This window comes from Oncorhynchus gorbuscha, linkage group LG10 (assembly GCF_021184085.1).
Source record: "Oncorhynchus gorbuscha isolate QuinsamMale2020 ecotype Even-year linkage group LG10, OgorEven_v1.0, whole genome shotgun sequence".
NCBI classification, from domain to species: domain Eukaryota; kingdom Metazoa; phylum Chordata; class Actinopteri; order Salmoniformes; family Salmonidae; genus Oncorhynchus; species Oncorhynchus gorbuscha.
The window spans coordinates 36,323,488-36,337,571 of NC_060182.1; the positions used below are offsets into that span (position 1 = coordinate 36,323,488).

At 46.0% G+C, this 14,084-nt stretch overlaps 1 protein-coding gene across 4 annotated transcripts in view; it reads left to right on the forward strand.

Annotated features, from left to right (window-relative positions):
- The window catches only part of LOC124045986 (mucin-5AC-like), a 35,354-nt gene extending 30,604 nt beyond the window's left edge, over window positions 1-4,750 (forward strand). For all 4 annotated transcript variants that reach the window (XM_046365869.1, XM_046365871.1, XM_046365870.1 and 1 more), the window contains 2 exons: window positions 951-1,103; window positions 2,489-4,750. In XM_046365869.1, coding sequence (XP_046221825.1) covers window positions 951-1,103; window positions 2,489-2,671 — 336 coding nt within the window. In that variant the 3' untranslated portion in view covers window positions 2,672-4,750. The remainder of the gene's footprint in view (window positions 1-950; window positions 1,104-2,488) is intronic.
- Window positions 4,751-14,084: the final 9,334 nt, after the last annotated feature.

Genomic DNA, 14,084 nt, shown 5'->3' on the forward strand with positions numbered 1-14,084 from the left:
TGAATGAGAATGTGTTCAGTCAACTTACCTGGTAAAATAAGGGTTAAAAAAATAATACAATCAGCAATGGAGTTCAATTGGCAATAGATCTGGTGGGATCTAGGTTAGCACATTGGCTAGCAACAATCCTAGATTCATGAGCAGAGTAGCTAGCTGCATGTCTTTTATTTTTTGAATGTATTTGCTGCATTGCCACTGGCTAGCAAGGTCACCAATTAATTGCCACTGGCTAGCAAGGTCACCAATTCATTGCCACTGGCTAGCAAGGTCACCAATTCATTGCCACTGGCTAGCAAGGTCACCAATTAATTGCCACTGGCTACCACGGTCACCAATTCATTGCCACTGGCTACCAAGGTCACCAATTCATTGCCACTGGCTAGCAAGGTCACCAATTCATTGCCACTGGCTAGCAAGGTCACCAATTTGAAAACTGTTAATGTCTTCATAATTGACACTTTACTGAATTCACAATTAGTTTAGCTTTACATATACACTGCTGATGACAAGAAGCTAACGTCTCTGCAAGCCAGCAAAAAATCTACCGTCTATGTCGTAAATGTCTCCTTCTTTGACTGCTTTCAGCATCTGTCATCTGCCAATCTTTTTTAGTTAGCTAGCTAAACTTTTGGTGGCACATTTTGCCCATTTCTGGTCCATCTACCCACCACTCTATGAAAGGCAACTTTCCCTGCGAAATCCAATATGTCTGCCAACTGATGAAAGCCTTTTCATCTGTTTAGATGTTCTGTGTTTTTTGTATGTTTGAAAGTCTAATTGCCTGAGAAATGTTAAATATAACATATTTGCAGTAGGGTCACTATGATTATATAACTCAGTATTAACCAGTATTAACCAGTCATCTCTGTCTCTCTTATTTATTTATCGTTTGTTCATTCTCTCACTTTCTCTTGTTTGTTCGTTCTCTCAATGTATTTTTTGCTCTGTAGCTGGGTGTGGTGAATGCAGCTCCTCAGTGGGGTAAACACTCTTCCACCGTGCTGGTGTCTCTGCTCATCAGTGGCCTGCTGCTGGCTGCTGCCCTCATCGGAGGCTACTGTCTGAAGAAACACTGCAGACACAACGCCAAGGGCATGAGGCTGGTCAGTCATCGTTGTTAGGCTATTTACTTAGTCAAATCAAATCAAAGTTGCCACGTGTGCCGACTACAACAGGTGTAGACCTTACAGTGAAATGCTTACTTACAGGCTCTAACCAATAGTGCAAAAAAAATGTGTTAGGTGAACAATAGGTAAGTAAAGAAATAAAATAACAGTAAAAAGACAGGCTATATACAGACACCGGTCAGTCAGGCTGATTGAGGTAGTACAGTATGTACACGTAGGGCTATTCACCGGTTTACTGTTGTGGTTGACCGTTGTTTCAATGCATCTAGATTCTAGTTGCAATATGTAGGCTACCCTAGATCTCATTGGTGTATGACCTTAGGGTGGTACCCATTAGTTGTACTGTATTGTATTGCAGCACTGATTAACCTTGAGCATGGGCCAGATGTGCCCTATCCCCTTAGCTGAAGCTCCACCGGGTTAAATGGTCAATGGCTTAATGGAGTTTTTAGCATTGTGTGATTTCAAACAATGTTTTCACTGACCTGTGTTCCATTAATTCAACATGCAAAGCTCGGTGCTTTCAATAAAATTGTACATTCCCCAAAAATAATACACACATTTTTGCAGGCAGGTTTTTCTGTTTCATAATATTTCTAACACTCATACAAATCAAAATGGGGAAATAATCAAAACACTTTATTTTAGAGGAATTGTTGCCAGCCTTGTCATTTGGAATGTTCTGGCAAATTGTCACAGAGGAACTTTTATTAATATTTTCATTTAAAAAAAATGTAACCTTGATTTATCTAGGCAAGTCAGTTAAGAACAAATTAGCATTTACAATGACGGCCTACACCGGCCAAACCTGGACAATGCTGGGCCAATTGTGTGCTGCTCTGTGGGACTCCCAAACACAGCCGATTGTGATAGAGCCTGGGTGTCTGTAGTGACTCCTTTAGCACTAAGACGCAGTGTCTTAGACCAATGCACCACTCGGGAGAACTTACAGTAACACTGTGAGTTCCAGCAGCACACACCCTATATAATGAGATCTATACAGCTGTGTGTGTGGGTGCAACGGTTTCATCTACTTTCCAAAGAGCTACAGCTGTTTTTTTCCAAGACCACTGAGGTCACATGATAAAAATCCTCACCAGGTATGTATGTGCCTTAGAGAGAAACCCAGAGAGTAGAGCCATATTGCGGACGTCACTACTGTAGCTCAAACCCAACTGCAGCTCCACTCCTCAAAGGGTTTTTGATACTTTCAATCGATTCCAGTGATTATTAGATTAACATTCCAAATCGGTGGTGTGTACTGTATACAGTAGCACATTCTTAAATATATCCATCCACCTTTGTTTGTAATAGTCCAGCAGCATGTTGATGTTATGTTGATCGTGTTTGTGTTTGCCCAGGCTGAAGATGCATACCCAGTGGATGAGGAGAACCAGGGGAACACCCTGGTGTCTGTGGCGCCTCTCAACCTCCTTGAGACCCGGGAGAAGCCCGCTAACGGGGATTCCCAAGAGGCCGCCAAGACCCAGCCCCCTCCCACCAACGGCCACTCCACCGCCAACTTGGCAGACACAGAGCTGTGAAGACCCCACTAGAACCCCTGGAGAAGAATGAAACTTACCCCTCTATCCCTCCAACACCAAACCTTCCCCTCAGAACACAGCAGAACTCCATCGACCCCCATCCTACAGTGGACATCAAGGACAAAAACTGCCCCTCATAACCCCAATAACCCCCACATAAACACTCCTTCAGACTCTCCATGTCCCCCACTTCGGCTACATACAACTCCATGGTAAAGACAGATAAGATTGATGATAAGGCTTGATACTAATGTGAATGATGATGATGATGATAATAATAATGAGGCCGAGGGCTGTATCCCTGTCCCTTGGATGCTTTCGTCATTCAGGCCTGGAGGTTGGGCCGAGGCAGGACTGGGTGGGGAGGGTTTTACGTTGTTAATCACCACTGGCTCCAAGACGGTGGCTGGGGTCCCCTCAACCACGCCATGTGCCCTGCCTGCACGTCAGCAGGTTTAAAGCTTCCTTCCAAAAGTCTGTTAACCATAAATAGAAGCAAAGCTTCACATTCAATTCAAATTGGTCCTTAGACCTTAGTTGATCGCAAAAAAATAGCAAAAAAAAGTAACATCCTTAAATCTGTTTACAAAGTTCTGAGTGGAATAAAGGAACGCTCTGAGCTTGTTTGTTCATCTTTGTGCATGCTTGTGTGTTTGTGCTTGTTTTTTTATGTATGGGTGTGTATTTGAGCTAGCAATTTTGTGTGTGCAAGACTGTCTGCGTGCATGTTTTTGCGTGTGTACACCAGCTATACATTTTTTTTTCTTTCTCAATTTTGTGAAATGTGTAGACAAGGTGATGGCTTAGGGAGTTAGGTCCCCAGTAGTGGTGAGGAGAGGGGTCCTCTTTTGGCGCTTAATCTCACTGCCAATCTGTAGGAGACGAAGCAGGAAATAGTCTCCCCTTCATTACTGCAAGCTGAACCCAGATCAGCCAATGGTCTGACAGGAGGTAGAAAAAGAAGATCCACACCGTGTCACCATGGCAACTGCTGAAAACCACCCCAGACTGATTTGTATAATGTCTGGGTCACAGTGTAGTGTGTATATAAAGAGGTCAGGTGTGCCAATCCTTTCAAATAAGTCAGTATTATGATATTTTCAATACCTTTTGTAATGGTATCGAATTAGACACTTAATACATACATTATTATATTGAACAATGTTATATAATATGCTTCTGTTTTATGTTTTTGTGACTCTTGTGTACTCACACTTGCTTTGTTTTAAGCCACAGAACTCATTTTCACCAGCTTGCTATGCAGACATTCTGTATAGGAAGGAGTGATCATACACAGACATCATTTTCACCAGCTTGCCATGCAGACATTCTGTATAGGAAGGAGTGATCATACACAGAAAGTACTTGTAGCTTCTTTTCATTTTTCATTTTATGTCATATGAATTCTGAGGTTAAGGTATTGTTTGGGTCTCTTTTAGTGTGTCTGAAACATGTCTTTAGCCTAGTTGACCGTATACGCAGGTAGCCTAGTGATGAGTGTTGGACTAGTAACCGAAAGTTTGCTAGATCGAATCCTCGAGCTGACAAGGTAAAAAAATGTTGTTCTGCCCCTGAACAAGGCAGTTTAGCCACTGTTCCTAGGCAGTCATTGTAAATAAGAAATTTGTTCTTAACCGAGTTGCCTAGTTAAAAAATATACATGTTGCGCAAATGCTTGGCAATACATTTTAGCAGAACTGCATTTAAAACACAGCCCAATCTATTGTTTAAAAGTACACTCGACATGCATAGCAGGGTGATTTCTTGTTTATAGACCTCTACAAGTAGATTAATTCATATAGTCTCCCCTTAAAATCAGGAACTAAGAGGAATGTTACAATTTCCATTATGCATAACATTACATCACTGTTTTTGTTTGATCTAACTGGAGGAATTTGCCATTTAAAAAAAACAACATTTGAGCACATAAGTGTTACCTTACTTTAATTTCTACTTTTCAGAAATGTTCTATATTTTTAACATCCCAAAATTACTGTTAATTCTACTAGCATCATACATTTCAAGAATGGAAATTGGAAAATAAAAGAATGTTTTTATAAAGTTGACATTTTGATCTAATTCCCAGTGTAATGAAAAGTTGTAGGCCTCTTAACCATAACTACATGTATCCACTGGTTACCCCCAGTTGCCTTCACTCGGTCTGTCATCTGCTGTGTTGGAGGGAATGTTGTCGTCTGCAGTGTTGGAGGGAATGTTGTCGTCTGCAGTGTTGTCGTCTGCAGTGTTGGAGGGAATGTTGTCGTCTGCAGTGTTGGAGGGAATGTTGTCGTCTGCAGTGTTGGAGGGAATGTTGTCGTCTACAGTGTTGGAGGGAATGTTGTCGTCTGCAGTGTTGGAGGGAATGTTGTCGTCTGCAGTGTCGGAGGGAATGTTGTCGTCTGCAGTGTTGGAGGGAATGTTGTCGTCTGCAGTGTTGGAGGGAATGTTGTCGTCTACAGTGTTGGAGGGAATGTTGTCGTCTGCAGTGTTGGAGGGAATGTTGTCGTCTGCAGTGTCGGAGGGAATGTTGTCGTCTGCAGTGTCGGAGGGAATGTTGTCGTCTGCAGTGTTGGAGGGAATGTTGTCGTCTGCAGTGTTGGAGGGAATGTTGTCGTCTGCAGTGTTGGAGGGAATGTTGTCGTCTCTGTTTACATTTACATTTAAGTCATTTAGCAGACGCTCTTATACAGAGCGACTTACAAATTGGTGGTGGAGGGAATGTTGTCGTCTGCAGTGTTGGATGGAATGTTGTCGTCTGCTGTGTTGGATGGAATGTTGTCGTCTGCAGTGCCGGAGGGAATGTTGTCGTCTGCAGTGTTGGAGGGAATGTTGTCGTCTGCAGTGTTGGAGGGAATGTTGTCGTCTGCAGTGTTGGAGGGAATGTTGTCGTCTGCGGTGTTTACATTTACATTTAAGTCATTTAGCAGACGCTCTTATACAGAGCGACTTACAAATTGGTGTTGGAGGGAATGTTGTCGTCTGCAGTGTTGGATGGAATGTTGTCGTCTACTGTGTTGGATTGGAATGTTGTCGTCTGCTGTGTTGGATGGAATGTTGTCGTCTGCAGTGTTGTCGTCTGCTGTGATGGAGGGAATGTTGTCGTCTGCGGTGTTGGAGGGAATGTTGTCGTCTGCGGTGTTGGAGGGAATGTTGTCGTCTGCGGTGTTGGAGGGAATGTTGTCGTCTGCGGTGTTGGAGGGAATGTTGTCGTCTGCGGTGTTGGAGGGAATGTTGTCGTCTGCGGTGTTGGAGAGAATGTTGTCGTCTGCGGTGGAATGTTGTCGTCTGCGGTGTTGGAGGGAAGTGTTGGAGGGAATGTTTCGTCTGCGGTGTTGCGGAATGTTGTCGTCTGCGGTGTTGGAGGAATGTTGTCGTCTGCGGTGTTGGAGGGAATGTTGTCGTCTGCGGTGTTGGAGGGAATGTTGTCGTCTGCGGTGTTGGAGGGAATGTTGTCGTCTGCGGTGTTGGAGGGAATGTTGTCGTCTGCGGTGTTGGAGGGAATGTTGTCGTCTGCGGTGTTGGAGGGAATGTTGTCGTCTGCGGTGTTGGAGGGAATGTTGTCGTCTGCGGTGTTGGAGGGAATGTTGTCGTCTGCGGTGTTGGAGGGAATGTTGTCGTCTGCGGTGTTGGAGGGAATGTTGTCGTCTGCGGTGTTGGAGGAATGTTGTCGTCTGCGGTGTTGAATGTTGTCGTTGCGGTGTTGGAGGGAATGGAGGGAATGTTGTCGTCTGCGGTGTTGGAGGGAATGTTGTCGTCTGCGGTGTTGGAGGGAATGTTGTCGTCTGCGGTGTTGGAGGAATGTTGTCGTCTGCGGTGTTGGAGGGAATGTTGTCGTCTGCGGTGTTGGAGGAATGTTGTACGGTGTTGGAGGGAATGTTGTCGTCTGCGGTGTTGGAGGAATGTTGTCGTCTGCGGTGTTGGAGGGAATGTTGTCGTCTGCGGTGTTGGAGGAATGTTGTCGTCTGCGGTGTTGGAGGGAATGTTGTCGTCTGCGGTGTTGGAGGGAATGTTTGTCGTCTGCGGTGTTGGAGGGAAGTCTGCGGTGTTGGACGGAATGTTGTCGTCTGCGGTGTTGGAGGGAATGTTGTCGTCTGCGGTGTTGGAGGGAATGTTGTCGTCTGCGGTGTTGGAGGAATGTTGTCGTCTGCGGTGTTGGAGGGAATGTTGTCGTCTGCGGTGTTGGAGGGAATGTTGTCGTCTGCGGTGTTGGAGGGAATGTTGTCGTCTGCGGTGTTGGAGGGAATGTTGTCGTCTGTGTTGGAGGGAATGTTGTCGTCTGCGGTGTTGGAGGGAATGTTGTCGTCTGCGGTGTTGGAGGGAATGTTGTCGTCTGCGGTGTTGGAGGGAATGTTGTCGTCTGCGGTGTTGGAGGGAATGTTGTCGTCTGCGGTGTTGGAGGGAATGTTGTCGTCTGCGGTGTTGGAGGGAATGTTGTCGTCTGCGGTGTTGGAGGGAATGTTGTCGTCTGCGGTGTTGGAGGGAATGTTGTCGTCTGCGGTGTTGGAGGAATGTTGTCGTGCGGTGTTGGAGGAATGTTGTCGTCTGCGGTGTTGGAGGGAATGTTGTCGTCTGCGGTGTTGGAGGGAATGTTGTCGTCTGCGGTGTTGGAGGGAATGTTGTCGTCTGCGGTGTTGGAGGGAATGTTGTGTCTGCGGTGTTGGAGGGAATGTTGTCGTCTGCGGTGTTGGAGGGAATGTTGTCGTCTGCGGTGTTGGAGGGAATGTTGGAATGTTGTCGTCTGCGGTGTTGGAGGGAATGTTGTCGTCTGCGGTGTTGGAGGGAATGTTGTCGTCTGCGGTGTTGGAGGGAATGTTGTCGTCTGCAGGGAATGTTGTCGTCTGCGGTGTTGGGGAATGTTGTCGTCTGCAGTGTTGGAGGGAATGTTGTCGTCTGAAGGGAATGTTGTCGTCTGCAGTGTTGGAGGGAATGTTGTCGTCTGCAGTGTTGGAGGGAATGTTGTCGTCTGCAGTGTTGGAGGGAATGTTGTCGTCTGCTGTGTTGGAGGGAATGTTGTCGTCTGCAGTGTTGGAGGGAATGTTGTCGTCTGCAGTGTTGGAGGGAATGTTGTCGTCTGCAGTGTTGGAGGGAATGTTGTCGTCTGCTGTGTTGGATGGAATGTTGTCGTCTGCAGTGTTGTTGTCTGCTGTGTTGGAGGGAATGTTGTGTTGTTGTCTGCTGTGTTGGAGGGAATGTTGTCGTCTGCTGTGTTGGAGGGAATGTTGTCGTCTGCTGTGTTGGAGGGAATGTTGTCGTCTGCTGTGTTGGAGGGAATGTTGTCGTCTGCTGTGTTGGAGGGAATGTTGTCGTCTGGTGTGTTGGATGGGAATGTTGTCGTCTGCTGTGATGGATGGGAATGTTGTCATCTGCTGTGATGGATGGGAATGTTGTCGTCTGCTGTGTTGGATGGAATGTTGTCGTCTGCTGTGTTGGAGGGAATGTTGTCGTCTGCAGTGTTGTCATCTGCTGTGTTGGAGGGAATGTTGTCGTCTGCAGTGTTGGAGGGAATGTTGTCGTCTGCAGTGTTGGAGGGAATGTTGTCGTCTGCAGTGTTGGAGGGAATGTTGTCGTCTGCAGTGTTGGAGGGAATGTTGTCGTCTGCTGTGTTGAAGGGAATGTTGTCGTCTGCTGTGTTGGAGGGAATGTTGTCGTCTGCTGTGTTGGAGGGAATGTTGTCGTCTGCAGTGTTGGAGGAATGTTGTCGTGTTGGAGGGAATGTTGTCTGTGATGGATGGGAATCTGCTGTGTTGGAGGGAATGTTGTCGTCTGCTGTGTTGGAGGAATGTTGTCGTCTGCTGTGTTGTGTTGGTCTGCGGTGTTGGAGGGAATGTTGTCGTCTGCGGTGTTGTGGTCGTCTGCGGTGTTGGAGGGAATGTTTCGTCTGCGGTGTTGGAGGGAATGTTGTCGTCTGCGGTGTTGGAGGGAATGTTGTCGTCTGGTGTTGGAGGTGTTGGAGGGAATGTTGTCTGCGGTGTTGGAGGGAATGTTGTCGTCTGCGGTGTTGGAGGGAATGTTGTCGTCTGCGGTGTTGGAGGGAATGTTGTCGTCTGCGGTGTTGGAGGGAATGTTGTCGTCTGCGGTGTTGGAGGGAATGTTGTCGTCTGCGGTGTTGGAGGGAATGTTGTCGTCTGCGGTGTTGGAGGGAATGTTGTCGTCTGCGGTGTTGGAGGGAATGTTGTCGTCTGCGGTGTTGGAGGAATGTTGTCGTGCGGTGTTGGAGGGATGTTGTCGTCTGCGGTGTTGGGAATGTTGTCGTCTGCGGTGTTGGAGGGAATGTTGTCGTCTGCGGTGTTGGAGGGAATGTTGTCGTCTGCGGTGTTGGAGGGAATGTTGTCGTCTGCGGTGGAGGAATGTTGTCGTCTGCGGTGTTGGAGGGAATGTTGTCTGCTGCTGAATGTTGGTCTGCGGTGTTGGAGGGAATGTTGTCGTCTGCGGTGTTGGAGGGAATGTTGTGTCTGTGTTGGAGGAATGTTGTCGTCTGCAGTGTTGGAGGGAATGTTGTCGTCTGCAGTGTTGGAGGGAATGTTGTCGTCTGCGGTGTTGGAGGGAATGTTGTCGTCTGCAGTGTTGGAGGGAATGTTGTCGTCTGCAGTGTTGGAGGGAATGTTGTCGTCTGCTGTGTTGGATGGAATGTTGTCGTCTGCAGTGTTGGAGGGAATGTTGTCGTCTGCAGTGTTGGAGGGAATGTTGTCGTCTGCAGTGTTGGAGGGAATGTTGTCGTCTGCAGTGTTGTTGTCTGCTGTGTTGGAGGGAATGTTGTCGTCTGCTGTGTTGGAGGGAATGTTGTCGTCTGCTGTGTTGGAGGGAATGTTGTCGTCTGCTGTGTTGGAGGGAATGTTGTCGTCTGCTGTGTCGTCTGCTTGGGGAATGTTGTCGTCTGCTGTGTTGGATGGGAATGTTGTCGTCTGCTGTGATGGATGGGAATGTTGTCGTCTGCTGTGTTGGAGGGATGTTGTTGCTGTGTTGGATGGAATGTTGTCGTCTGCTGTGTTGGAGGGAATGTTGTCGTCTGCAGTGTTGTCATCTGCTGTGTTGGAGGGAATGTTGTCGTCTGCAGTGTTGGAGGGAATGTTGTCGTCTGCAGTGTTGGAGGGAATGTTGTCGTCTGCAGTGTTGGAGGGAATGTTGTCGTCTGCAGTGTTGGAGGGAATGTTGTCGTCTGCTGTGTTGGAGGGAATGTTGTCGTCTGCTGTGTTGGAGGGAATGTTGTCGTCTGCAGTGTTGGAGGGAATGTTGTCGTCTGCAGTGTTGGAGGGAATGTTGTCGTCTGAGGTGTTGGAGAGAATGTTGTCTGCTGTGTTGGAGGGAATGTTGTCATCTGCTGTGATGGATGGGAATGTTGTCGTCTGCTGTGTCGAAGTGAATATACAGTCGTGGCCAAAGGTTTTGAAAATGACAAATATTAATAATGACAAACTGCTGCCTCAGTTTGTATGATGGCTATTTACATATACTCCAGAATGTTATGAATAGTGATCAGATGAATTGCAATTAATTTCAGTCCCTCTTTGCCATGCAAATGAACTAAATCCCCCCAAAAACATTTCCACTGCATTTCAGCCCTGCCACAAAAAGGACCAGCTGACATGTCAGTGATTCTCTCGTTAACACAGGTGTGAGTGTTGACGAGGACAAGGCTGGAGATCACACTGCCATGTTGATTGAGTTTGAATAACAGACTGGAAGCTTGAAATGGAGGGTGGTGTTTGGAATCATTGTTCTTCCTCTGTCAACCATGGTTACATGCAAGGAAACACGTGCCGTCATCATTGCTTTGCACAAAAAGGGCTTCACAGGCAAGGATATTGCTGTCGGTAAGATTGCACCTAAATCAACCATTTATCGGATCATCAAGAACTTCAAAGAGAGCGGTTCAATTGTTGTGAAGAAGGCTTCACGGCCCCCAAGAAAGTCCAGAAACCGCCAGGACCGTCTCCTAAAGTTGATTCTGCTGCGTGATCGGGGCACCACCAGTACAGAGCTTGCTCAGGAATGGCAGCAGGCAGGTGTGAGGGCATCTGCACGCACAGTGAGGCGGAGACTTTGAGGATGGCCTGGTGTCAAGAAGGGCATCCAAGAAGCCACTTATCTCCAGGAAAAACATCAGGGAATGACTGATATCCTGCAAAAGGTACAGGGATTGGACTGCTGAGGACTGGGGTAAAGTCATTTTCTCTGATGAATCCCCTTTCCGATTGTTTGGGGCATTCGGAAAAAAGCTTGTCCGGAGAAGACAAGGTGAGTGCTACCATCAGTCCTGTGTCATGCCAATAGTAAAGCATCCTGAGACCATTCATGTGTGGGGTTGCTTCTCAGCCAAGGGAGTGGGCTCACTCACTTCATTTTTTGCCAAAGAACACAGCCATGAATAAAGAATGGTACCAACACATCCTCCGAGAACAACTTCTTCCAACCATCCAGGAACAGTTTGGTGATGAACGATGCCTTTCCCAGCATGTTGGAGCAACTTGCCATAAGGCAAAAGTGATAACTAAGTGGCTCGTGAAACAAAACATTGATATTTTGTGTTCAAGGCCAGGAAACTCCCCTGACCTTAATCCCATTGAGAACCTGTGGTCAAACCTCAAGAGGCAGGTGAACAAATAAAAACCCACAAATTCTGACAAGCTCCAAGCATTGATTATGCAAGAATGAGCTGCCATCAGTGTTGCCCAGAAGCTAATTGAAAGCATGAAAAAGAAGGGTCAACACTGCAAATATTGACTCTTTGCATCAAATGAATGTAATGTCAATAAAAGCCTTTGACACTTATGAAATGCTTGTAATTATACTTCAGTATTCCAGAGTAACATCTGACAAAAAAATCTAAAGACCCTGAGGCAGCAGACTTTGTGAAAATGAATATTTGTGTCATTCTCAAACTTTTGGCCACGACTGTACACAGACAAGGTTATGGCTGGGTGATTATTTATTTTTTAAAGCTCAACACCGCTGTAAATCCCATACAGCCAATAAGGTCACACAGCTGGTTTGCATAAGCAGTAGTAATGACATCACTTTCACTGTTTGGGTGGGGCAAAGAAAGCATCCCACAGCTGTCTCTCTGTGTTGGTTGTGATAACCAAGTGCCCGACAGGTTAAGATTGATAGGGAAACCGACAAGTTTATTATTTGCTGTCTCTTTATAGACAGTTTGTAAGATAAGAGAGTAAAATATTGCTCAGCCCACCGTGATATCTACACACCCAAGCTATATTCAGCCTGTACTTTTGGATATAGCACTTTCTGTCAATTTATCTACACGGTTGGTCAACAGATATCTGCCACCATTTACACACCCCTCCCAGTAATCACAAGACACCCATGTGACCCCCCAACAGGAAAATATTCATCCAAGGCTGTTAGTAAGATTATGAATGTGCCCTCATACCAAGAGCCAATGTGTCACAGACACTAGACAAAAGCAGGGCAATGCCCGGGGACAGTCTCATCACCAACTGACTTTATACAGATATGCCTTTGTCCAGAACAGGAGTATAAACAGTATATTTTTTTTTTAATTTTATTTCACCTTTATTTAACCAGGTAGGCTAGTTGAGAACAAGTTCTCATTTGCAACTGCGACCTGGCCAAGATAAAGCATAGCAGTGTGAACAGACAACCCAGAGTTACACATGGAGTAAACAATTAACAAGTCAATAACACAGTAGAAAAAAATGGGCAGTCTATATACAATGTGTGCAAAAGGCATGAGGAGGTAGGCGAATAATACAATTTTTCAGATTAACACTGGAGTGATAAATGATCAGATGGTCATGTACAGGTAGAGATATTGGTGTGCAAAAGAGCAGAAAGTAAATAAATAAAAAACAGTATAAAAACAGTATGGGAATGAGGTAGGTGGAAATGGGTGGGCTATTTACCAATAGACTATGTACAGCTGCAGCGATCGGTTAGCTGCTCGGATAGCTGATGTTTGAAGTTGGTGAGGGAGATAAAAGTCTCCAACTTCAGCGATTTTTGCAGTTCGTTCCAGTCACAGGCAGCAGAGTACTGGAACGAAAGGCGGCCAAATGAGGTGCTGGCTTTAGGGATGATCAGTGAGATACACCTGCTGGAGCGCGTGCTACGGATGGGTGTTGCCATCGTGACCAGTGAACTGAGATAAGGCGGAACTTTACCTATGACAGTAAAGAGGCAGTATTACAATCACAGTACACAGTAGAGCCATAGCTTATTAGAATGACAGTATTCTCAGGCACCATAGCTTAAAACACAAAAGCATGAACATTCTGTCTGTAAATCCATCTCTCTACTGTTATCTTTTGTATCATCAATAATATTGTCAGGAATCTTGCTCCATATTGACAAATTGCTGCATGATTTAAACGTGATTTCACCAGGTCATTTTTCTGTAGAGGTGAGGCAATGTTCGGAGAGAAGCCATCTATATTTTACCGGACAGATGTGTCTGGGCTGGGGTGGAGCTGAGTTTTGTATTTATTGTGTGGGAGGACCAGAGGAACCCACCCATGTGAGACAAACGAACGACTGCCCACTCTCGGAAGTTCAAGGCCGACTGCGGTACTGCAGGCATTGTTAACAGAAAGCAGTAATGGGGAAAAAATGTTCATCTTCATTGTTCATCTTCGTGTAAATAAATTAAACATTCAAAGACAATCATGTTACCAATAGTTATTTCTAATAAACCAGATGCATGTCCTTGAACCGATTATTTTAAAATCGCACACAGAAGTAGTTATAAGGATAATTTAGTTGCTAATGGCAGCCTGCAGTACCCCGGTATGCCTTCAACGCGAGTTAACCAATGAGAGGCAGCAGCACTGAGTTAGCCTGCAACGTTACGGCCACTTCAAGCCATTCACTCCTCCCTACCACTCCATCCCTCTAACCCGGCCCTGTGTGTGACTAGGGTAGTCAGAGATTATGAACACATCTCAACTGGCTGTTTTCATGGCGGGCGGGTCTCCCTTGGTGTAGACACAGCTGTGCTGCACGTCATGTTTTTCCTCTTCCTGCCAAGACGCGCCCCTGACACCCCATCTCCCCTCACTGATGGTAAAATAATATCCGGCAGGAATGGAGGGAGAGGGGAGAGGACAGGCCCGTAGCAGGTAAATCTGTCCCATAGGATTAGTGTCGCCAACACGTAATGGCAGAGAAGACTAATGATTCAAACTGTCAAGTAAAAATGAACTAAATCATTCCCTAATCCCACTGATATTTTTTTTAGGACTATGTAATGTTATGGTAGTTACATACTACACACAGACTAAGGCATAGTTTCTCAAGGAATAGTGTGGCAGCACAAGTATGTCTCGTGCGTTCAATACTCACCAGTAGTCATTGAAGGGGGAGTCATGGCAACAAAAACTGGAAAATAATCAAAATAGCTCCTATTTTAGATACGGGTGTGGTCGTAAATGCAATCTAG